This window comes from Capsicum annuum, chromosome 8 (genome assembly GCF_002878395.1).
Source record: "Capsicum annuum cultivar UCD-10X-F1 chromosome 8, UCD10Xv1.1, whole genome shotgun sequence".
Lineage (NCBI taxonomy): Eukaryota > Viridiplantae > Streptophyta > Magnoliopsida > Solanales > Solanaceae > Capsicum > Capsicum annuum.
The window spans coordinates 4381065-4391737 of record NC_061118.1 but is presented as its reverse complement, the minus strand read 5'-3'; the positions used below and the strand labels follow the sequence as shown (position 1 = coordinate 4391737).

Below are 10673 nucleotides of genomic sequence, written 5' to 3'. Positions count from 1 at the left end.
GCGTCATGCGGAAACTATTAGTTGCAAACTATCGTTGTGATGATTCAGACGACAAAGAAAAACATACAAAAAAACATATTATTGATGTAATTTGGTCAAGTGATCCACATATTGAAAACTAATATCAAAAAACATTAAAACTATTGGGAGAAAATCTTCCCCTAAACAAGACTCCTTAAACGACTACATTGTGGATGCTACTATGTTATGGTATGAGAAGGGGGTCTTCTATTTATAGATGTCCAAAACCTTTACTCCAAGAAAGAGGTTAGCCAAATATGGAAAAGAATTATATTTTTTTCTTTTAGGAAAAGTAAAAGTAATTATGATAACTTTTATTTTCCTTCTAAGAAAAAATAAAACTTAAATATAGTAAGAAATCAGGGCAAAAACCCTAACAAATCGGACGTGCCTCGCACGTGTAACGTTTGATTATTTAAAATTTAATGATTTCATCTATTGCGGAGATTTTAAGGAAGTGTAAAAGTTTAAATCACTTTTAAAAGATTTTTCACACTTTAATATAATAACGTAAACATAAACATACTTTTTACTATAAGCACATATATATTTTGCATCATCACTTTTACGTTTTGTCATACAGTACCTCTTTCCCTTGCTGTCAGAGGCTAAAAGAGACACATCAACTTGAATCATATTTGTGGTATGGTTATTTTTTTTTTTTTCTATATTTAAAATTCTTCCTTGTTTTTAAAGTCAAATCTTTATAAATTCATTGTTATTACGTGCTTAAAACTTTTAATTATTTGGTACTTTTTGAATTTACCTTTTATATCTCTATATAAGAACATGCATGTGTGAAGAAAATTAAATATTGAGCAATAAGGTGAAGAAAAAGCATATATATATATATATATATATATATATATATATATATATTAGCATTATTATTCAAAATGACATCTTTCCCTATGAATGCTGGTGATGGTCCTTATAGCTACTTCAAAAACTCCCATTTGCAGGTATTAATTAATATATATATGTTAATTAGTGCCACTTAAGTATTTAGTAGACTGAACTTTGCAGGTGTCTTATTACCTCTAGAATTTTTAAAGTGGATTTAATTTCCCCCGAAATTCTATACCCAGTTTCGGTGGCTGGCGGTGTAATACACGCTCCAATCTCGTTTTTACACATGTCCAAGTGGGCAGGTATATGCCATTAAAATACGAAAAAAAAAGTCTAGGGGGTAATAGGACCCCCGCAAAGTTCAGTATGCGCTCAACTGAAAATCCGGTCAAAGTTCAGATATTTTTGTAAGTATTATCCCTAAAACATATGAGCATACATTTTAAATTGAGGTTTCTTTCTTTTTTTTATGCAGGGAATGCTTGATGAATCTCTATTTGATTCATTCAATTTGCCAATGTATTTTCCCTCTCCTAAAGATATGACTAAAGTGGTGGAGAAAAATGGTTATTTTAGTATTGAGAGAATGGAGTTGACAGATCCCAAATCAAAGCTTGTGGATGAAGTTGATGCAAAGACTTTAATGATAAATCTAAGGGTTGTTTTAGAAGGACTAATAATAAATCACTTTGGAAGTGAAATAGCAGAAGAAACTTGAGCAAGGACTATTCTAAAATGTGAAGAGATTTCGACATGCATGAAAGCTAATTATGAGAAATCATGTCAATTGTTTGTTGCTTTGAAGCGTAAATAAACTTAAGTGTGAAGGAATCGATATATTATATGATGTGGCACATCTTACGAGCAAGCCTTCTAATTATGTTTTTTCTTATTATTTTTGTATTTTTTTCTCATTTCTTTCACTTTATATTCCCTACAATGAAAATTAAAAATTCTCTTTGTTAATATGTTCTTAATTTGACTCCCTACAATGAATATAATAAAAGTAATGTACACACAAGAGAAAATAGTTTTTTTTTTTGTCAAGAAGACTACTCAGGATGCAATCATATCAGCACTAACTCATTGGATCCCACTGGAACTTCAAAGATAAGCGTGCTTGGGCGAGAGTAGTGTTAGGATGGGAGACTCCCTGGAAAGTCCTCGTGTTGCATCCCTTCTTTGAAGAAGAGCCTTGGAGTAACTGGTAAAGTTACGTTGTTGTCATATGACCAGTAGGTCACGGGTTCAAGACTTGGAAATAGCCTCCGGCAGAAATACAAGGTAAGACTGCGTAGAATACACCCTTATGGGTGGGACCCTTTTTCAAACACTGCGTACTGCGAAAGCTTTAGTACACCGAACTGCTCTAACTACTCAAGTGAGAGGACCAAAGTAGGTATATTTTATATCTTATGTCCTAATTAATAACTATGGATTGAAGGGAGGGTGTCAAACTGTCAAACCTTACATCTAAATGTGTTTGTGATATCCAAAGAAATAGTAACTAAAGATAACCATAAAGTAACCAACATGGGTTGTGGTACAGCGAATGGGGCTACTCCACCCTCAACCAAAGGTCGATTCTGGGCATGGAAAAAATTCTGTTGGGAGCGCTACCCCCCAAATGGGACCCTACCCGGCGCAAATACGGATTAGTCAGGCTCCAATGCGGGTATCGGACACCGGATGAAAAACTCCTATTATCCCTCTGAACTAATTAAAAGTGTAATTTTGACACCTTTAGTGCCTACGTGGAACAACACTCTGAAGTGCCCACGTAGGCACACATAGGCACTAAGGGTGTCAAAATTACATTTTTAATTAGTTCAGGGGTAATAGGACCCCCTTTAAATTAAGTTGTGTCACAACCATTTTGAATATAGTTAAGGGGTAATAGGGTATTTTCCAAAAAAAAAAAAAAAAAAAAGATAACCATAAAGTCCAAGTCATGTTAAAGTTGTGACAAGTGCAAAAAGGTTGTAAATTGTACTAATAAAAACGAAAATAATATCTCCAATAATTTACTATAAAAATTTTGTCCACACAATACCAATTAATTATTTGAAAAGTGTGAAAACCTTTAGAAAAGTGATTTGAACTTTTTACCTTTCATTAAAAAATTCTATAGCAGACAAATTCGTCTTTTCACTATTTTTTTCAATTAATAATTACTTAAATATTAATTGTTTACTATTTTCTTTTTTAAATATTGCGTGAAGATTCTTTGCTAAATCTTTTTATTTAGGATATTAAAGTTCAAACCTAATTAGAATTCTATACTATTTCTTTTTTGTAGCACCTCCTTAAATTTTTTTCCTTTTATTTAGGTCATTAAAGTGAATTAAATTTGTACCTTTTAAATCATAATAAATAAAAGTCCATTTAGGTTCGAAATCATATCTATAAAAAAATCTAATAATATAAAACATATGTTTATTAGCGGTGATTTGACACCGAAAAGTACTAGAAAAAAATCTCTCGCTTGATAAGAAATTTATATTTATATTTATATTTATTTATAATTTATATTTATAATATATTAAAAGTGTGAAGACCCTTAGAAAGTGATTCAAACTTTTTGCCCTTCATTAAAAGTCTTTGTTTTAAACAAAATTATTTTTACTATTTTTCTCACATTATCAATTAATTTCTTTATGTTAATGTAATTTGATTTTCTTTCCATATTAATGTAATTTTATTTTCCTTTATATTTTAAGTATAGGATTCCTTAGAAAGCGATTCAAACTTTTTGCCCTTTATTAAAAGTCTTTGTTTTAAACAAAATTATTTTTACTTTTTTTCTCACATTATCAATTAATTTCATTATGTTAATGTAATTTGATTTTCTTTCCATATTAATGTAATTTTATTTTCCTTTATATTTTAAGTACAGATTCCCTGTAGGATTCGTGTGAGATTTTTCATTTTTAGTGTGTCCTACTACACTTTGGGATGGAAATCCTATTAGGGGTAGAAATCCAATTAGAAATATTTCTTTATATGTGACTTTTGCCTAGAATTTTAGAAGAAAGAACTTAGGTAACCTTTTTTTGACAACTTCAATGTCATTGAGACCTCTTCAAACTTAAAAGGTGATGTTACGTTCTACTAGACAACTTACGCTACATTAATGGCTTTAGACTATGTTATTGAATTATATTATTGTGATATATTTTACTTTTAATTTGGTTCTTGATGTACGTATTTTGAATAAAATTTTGTACTTTGATTGTAGTATTGGATTTATATATGAGAATTTGTAGGCCACAAAGTGGTATTTTCTTTCAATCATTTGTTGTAGAAACTAATTGAATAAATGCAATTAAAATTTCAATTCGAGAATCATAAGGTATCAGTGGATGAAATCTTCGATCTGCAATTTCGGTACGTATATACTTCAAGAATGTTAGAAACATGAGACCATAGACTTTTGTAATATTTTGTTTGTTCGTTTAATTGTGTATTTCAGATGTTCATGCAGATAAATCCCAAAGCTACTCAAGCCTTTGAGAATACTTGAAGATAGCATTATAGTAAATTTTCTCTTTTTGGTTGTTAGATTATTTTATTTTAATATATTTACTTTTGGTTGGTGATGTCTATATATATTCTGTATAAATTTTTGTACTTTAATTGTGTTATGAAATTTACATATGTTAATTTTTCTTCAATCACCTATTGCAGATACTAATTAGATAAATACGATTAGGGTCTCAATTTGAGAATCGTATGGGGAAAGGTCCAATTACAAAGGCCTATTATACACAACCATAATATTTAAAATTATCTTATGAAATTATCGACATATAACATATGATTTGAGTTTTTTGTCCTTGAAATTTTATTCTTAAGTAAATTCTTATTCTATACTTAATAATTTATAGCATGATATGTATATTTTTTGATTTAGAAATATGATAGATTATGAGTTTTCAATTAATTTATAAAATAAGTATGTCCTCTAGATTTTCGTTTTAAATTAGGATTATTTGCCGTTCAATAAATTAATGCTAATGTGATGTTGGATTTTGCTTTGCCGCAGTTTGCCTTCCTCTTGGTAATAGAATGTGACTTGCTATTAATGTCCTATGTTTAGCCATGTGATCCATCCCTTTGTTCTGTTTAGGTTAATAGGAAAGAAAAATCACTTTAATAAGTTGTGTCTATATACGTTTTGTGAGAAAATTGACGATGCAATTCAATATTTATTTTAATTATCATGGAAATCTTTCAAGGCCAATTTTAGTGTTCATCTGTATGATATGGGTTTAATATGTAACTCAATCTATTACATAAAAGATTAGTTTGTTTATTCATAATAAAATTTATATCTTTTACATAAAATTTCGATCGGGCTTTAATTTGAGAATTTTTTTCATAAAGGTTAGATCTAATTATATTGTTCTAATAACTCGATTATTATAGTTTTATATTGTTTTATTGTTATTTATGTTCTGTTCAAGTTTATATTGTAGATGAATGTTCGGTTGGACTCTGAGAATTTTTTTGTGTAAAAGTTTGGTCTAATCATATCATTATAATATCTCTTTTATTGTAGTTTTTGGTTTGTACTACTGTTGTTTTTTCAGCTTATTCTGCTTAATATAGGTGCTAGATGAACGTTCGATCGGGATTTGATGATTTTTTATGTAAACATTAGATTTAATCTCATTGTTCTGATATCTCAATTATCGTATTATTTTGTTGTAGTTTGCAGGTGGTAGATGAATGTCCAATGGGGTTTTGAGGAGTATTATTTTTGAAAAGATTAGGCTCAATCGTATTGTTTTGTTGTAGTTTCTCATCTATTACTATTTGTTGTTTTTATTATCATCCATTATGTAATAGATTACGTCGTAGGAAATGGAGTATAGTATCAAATTGATGTATTGTTGCACCGATAAACTTACGTTGAAACTGAATTTGGGTTGATGATATGAACATTTGTTGTGTTTATTGTTTTTGGTTTCTTTTGAAATTTTTAGAAGATATTTAGTGTGATAAATCAATCATTACAGCTTCTTTTGAGATGATGTATCACATAAAAACTTGTGTCAATTACATATTTTACCAAGTGAATTTTTCAAAAGTGAAAAACATTTAGCTAGCTCCTTCATCAGCATGTATTGAAGTCACATGATTCAACTTTTGTCTTACCATTGCATAAAAAATTGTACATCTTTGCACATCTAATTCTCATATCAATGGATCATTTTAACATCTGCAGTACTGTAGGCTTATGTTTCCTCTAACCTTCATAGTTGCTTTTCAAGGTCATCTAGCATTTGTCCGTCTGAAGACTGATAATTACATATATTTTTAAAGTCAATTTATGTTTAATTTCCAGAGAGGACGTTATAGTGACGGACTTCACCAAGAAGTGGAAGCAAAGGAAGGCCTACCTATTCAAAATGAAACGGTGATCTTAGCATCAATTAACCACCAAAACTTCATTCTCCTCGTTGGGTTCCCTTGGCAGATATAGTACATCCCCGTTTCTCTCAAGTTTATCTAGGCGTTAATGATAACTTTAATTTGTGAACTAAAATTTATGATATTTGGTTTGATGAGCTTATAGTTCCAAAAGTGTTGTGGCATGAAGAATTGGTTTAGATGAGCAAGAAAATATATATATATATATATATATATATATATATATATATATATATAAAAGAGAGAGAATTTCATTTCCTCTCCAATTTTGCGCACTTCTAAATTTTCTTTATGAATATTATCAAGTGCAAGCTCGAACAAACAACATCTGAGGATAGTAGAGTGTACAATCTTACCCTATCTTAGAGGTACAGAGTGTGTGTTTGATAAATCATTGTTAAAGTCTATGCTTACTTAAACATATTCTTATATTGTAAATGATATTGAATTTCTAATGCAATAGAATTATATATAGGCCTTGATCTCTAAGCTAATCAAATAATGGTGTGATATTGATTGACAAATACTGGGTCAATCAACAAGACATTATACTGGATATGTAATTGATGTTACATACTAAAGTAGCTGAACTTTAATTTATTCCTTGTAACAACAAAATCAATCCATCAATGATAATTCCATGCAGAGAGAAGTGTTAGATGGTACAAAGGGAATGGTGAGAGATGCAATTATTCAAAAGCTTGACATCAAAATCATATGTTATCATCTTCAAATACAATACGTATTACGGATTTAGGATGTTCAGTTGGACCAAACACTTTCATTGCAATGCAACATGTTGTACAAGTTCTAAAAGAAAAATACCATAATAACAACATTCTTGAATTCCAAGTATTTTTCAATGATCATGTCACCAATGATTTCAACACCCTCTTTCAATCACTACCCATCGATAGATCCTACTATGCATTCGGAGTTCCAGGAGATTATTTCCATCGCGATCGATACATTTTGCACATTGTTCTTGTGCTATACATTGGTTATCTAAGTGTCCAGAAGAGTTGTTAAATTATTTTTTATGTATTATAGTAGATGTTGAACCTCCTTCGATTAGTTCGTATGTTCACTTGTGAACCCCCTTGGAGAAAATTCTGGATCCGCCCCTGTGTGGCATAATACACATAGGATGCCACGTAGGACGCTACATAGGATATATCTGTCTACTTGTTCAACTTTATACGAGTTAAAGTGTTTACTTGTGCACACTCAAAGTTGGAGATCATAGATATGTGGTCTGAGGCCAAGTAAAAGGACACGTTTATTATATATTGTCCCTTGCTAATACCAGCATATATTACTAATACACTCTACCAAACGATCCCTTAAAAGGAGAAATAATTACCTGCAAATGGGAGTTTTTTGAGTAGCTATAAAGACCATCACCAGCATTCATAGGGAAAGATGTTGCCATTTTTGCTAAATATTAGTAATATATAATATGCTTCTTCCCTTCTTCACCTTATTGCTCAATGTTTAATTTTCTTTACACATACATACATGTTATTGTATATATTGTCACACCCCTTTTTACGTACTCCAAAAGATTTATGTTTTAAGTCTCGAAATGGTTTTTATTATTAAAGTGACAAAGATGAAAGTTTGTTTCGAAAAAGGATTATTTATATTTTTTATTCAGAGTCGCCACTTGGCATAATCTGGTGTGCCAAGTCACCATTGGAAAATCCTTTTCTAAACCATTCGACTCTTTAAACTGGTTTGCAAACAGAGACTACGGCTAAGGAATTCTGTTGATCGAGGGGAAGGTGTGTTAGGCACCCCTCAATCCCGTGGTTCAACCACGGTCGCTTGGTAAAGTGTATCGACTATTTTTGACACTACGAAGTGTATAAACCACATAAAAGCACGCAAAACAATCAAACGATAAATAAAATAAAACAATCCAAAATGTAATGTCCAGACCAATTATACAATCCAAAAAATAGAAAAATACAAAAATATAAATCCTAGTCTAAACTAAATCTAGACTAAGCTCCAATGTCTTACCCGATGTCGCGGGCCTTCATCACGATCATTTTTCACCAACATGATACATCGGGGCATTCCCCGGTGAACAAATACAAGTGATCTCAGGGCATTCCCCGGCTAAATGAATACATTTGAATTAAATACGATAAACCAGAAAGAAACATTCACACGCACATTCCAACATCCAACGAAACACTTATTCCTAAACTTCGCCTACCCAAACCAATGATTGCCTACTCACTCGATCTATTATGATACTATCCAATTCGACAATATTCAGTAATGAATCAAAAAAATAACCTTCAACTTATTCGATTATCAATTTTCGATCCCGACCCCCAAATCAACAAGTTTAATCCTCAAGCCATGGTTAACAAATTTTTCGGTTATCAAACCACTTTTTAAAATATAAAATCAACATCAAACACATACATCCAATGAAGATTCAAGCATTTAAGCACACCACTCCTACGTATCCACAACAATGATCAATATCTTACTAAAAATTCAATCAAAACACAAAATCACGGCATTAACCAAAATCCGAGAAAACGAAAGAGTAGAGTTAAAGAGATAGACCTTAATAGAACTCGTTATCGTTGATAATAAAGAAACCCGAGAACCAAAATCCTCAAACGGAGAACCCTAACGTCAAACAAACTCGATCAGTGATCCCAAAACCGCCTCATTAGGTGACAATGAATCAATCAAGGCTCAGTCGAAACTCTCGAACGGAAAACCTCGACTCCGAGCTTGCGAATTGAATAGAACCGGTTCGAAACACAATAAGCCCCAAAAATCCGAGTCGAACAAAAATCGAAAAATTCACACGGACAATCGAAACAGAGATTGCGACGAGAAAACCAAAATACCATATAATTTCTGGCAGAACTTGGCTGGAATCAAATTCAGAATGAACAGGAACAACAAATTGGAATTCGCTATAAAAGCTAAAGTCTAACCCAAATCAAAAAATGAAGAACAGATGTGTCCGAAAGAAGAAGGTTAAGTGAAAAGGAACTAGACCCATGTAGTCGGAGCTCCAACAAGTTCAGAATGCATCCAGAAAATGATGAAAACAAATCGAATTTCAGCAACGGATAGTGTTCCCGATGAGATCTCAACGGCTTCTAGTGTTCCTCGCCCAATCCCCTTTTCAAACTACATCCATTTTTTTTCTTCTTATCACTGTGTGCGTGTGCCTTCTTCTCTGTGTAAATTCATGTAAGTGAAGTGTGTTTATGGAAATTGAGGTGTGTTTTTGTGTCGATAGGATACTGTTTGATGAATCTTGTGTATTCTCTCTGTTGGGAGCTCCAAAAATAGAAAAGATGGAGATCCGTGGCTTTCTTTCTCTTTTTCTTCCTTTTGAAAAGAAAATCTCCGCTACTTCTAAAAAATGTATTCCCATATGTATACAGTAGGATGAGGTAGTAGGGTAGGGTAGAGGTAGGGGTAGGGTGTGGAATGGTGAGGTGGGGTAGAGTTTTGTTAGGATAGGGTAGGTAGGTGTTGTTTTTAATTAGAGGGATAAGGGCTAGGTGTCTATTTTTGTTTGGGTAGGTTGCTAGTATAAGACAAAATTAGTTAGGGGATTGTTATGTTTTGTCATTTTGTGGAGGGATTATCACACGGGTGAGGCTACACGGTAGGATGACATAACATGGGTAAAATTGAATAAAATCGAACTTTAAGTGGACAAAATCACGTGTCTACATCATCCCTTTCGATGTAAACACATGGTGTTTTCATACAAAGTAGTAGACAACGAAGCGAAATTTCGTCCTGGCCTCTGTTTAAAAGCACGGAGCAAGAGCACGGAGCACGGCCTCTGACTTGCTATTTCATCACCCTGTTCTTCAGGCGGGCTCCTGAAACCCAAAATTAAAGCTAGAACGAAAATTATCCCAAACAAGAATTATAATAAAGTAGTATTTCATTTTTGAAAGCGTTGTCCCATTTTCCAAGAGGGTTCTGAACGGAAAGTAAAGTCCCATTTTTCAGGAGGGTCCTGAATTGAAAGTAAATTCCCATTTTTTAGGAGGGTCTTGAACATAAAGTAAATTCCCATTTTTCAGGAGGGTCCTGAACATAAAGTAAAATCCAGTTTTTAGGAGGGTCCTGAACAGAAAGTAAAAGCCCATTTTTCAGGAGGGTTCTGAACATAAAGTAAAATCTCATTTTCCAGGAGGGTCCTGAACATAAAGTAAAATCCCGTTTTTAGGAGGGTCCTGAACAGAAAGTAAAAGCCCATTTTTCAGGAAGGTCCTGAACATAAAGTAAAATCTCATTTTCCAAGAGGATCCTGAACATAAAGTAAAATAAAATCTCATTTTTCAGGAGGGTCCTGAACAGAAAGT

The 10673-nt window shown here is 32.2% G+C and overlaps 1 protein-coding gene and 1 non-coding gene across 2 annotated transcripts; both read left to right on the top strand.

The window, feature by feature from the left end:
* The first annotated feature begins 818 nt into the window (after positions 1 to 818).
* LOC107856668 (probable methyltransferase ICS2) lies at positions 819 to 1738 on the top strand. Its single transcript, XM_016701643.2, has 2 exons — positions 819 to 983; positions 1346 to 1738. Exons 1-2 carry the CDS (start codon positions 918 to 920, stop codon positions 1586 to 1588), a joined length of 309 nt encoding a protein of 102 aa, XP_016557129.2. The 5' UTR covers positions 819 to 917; the 3' UTR covers positions 1589 to 1738.
* Positions 1739 to 1929: 191 nt separating this feature from the next.
* LOC124886763 lies at positions 1930 to 2048 on the top strand. Its single transcript, XR_007044174.1, has one exon. It is a non-coding gene; the product is annotated as a 5S ribosomal RNA (ribosomal RNA).
* Positions 2049 to 10673: the final 8625 nt, after the last annotated feature.

Bases quoted from the DNA above. Each gene is read 5' to 3' on its own strand.
- LOC107856668 (XM_016701643.2), top strand. From the start codon at position 918: ATGACATCTTTCCCTATGAATGCTGGTGATGGTCCTTATAGCTACTTC. The intron at 984-1,345 runs GTATTAATTAAT...TTTTTTATGCAG, and splicing joins TCAAAAACTCCCATTTGCAG to GGAATGCTTGATGAATCTCT.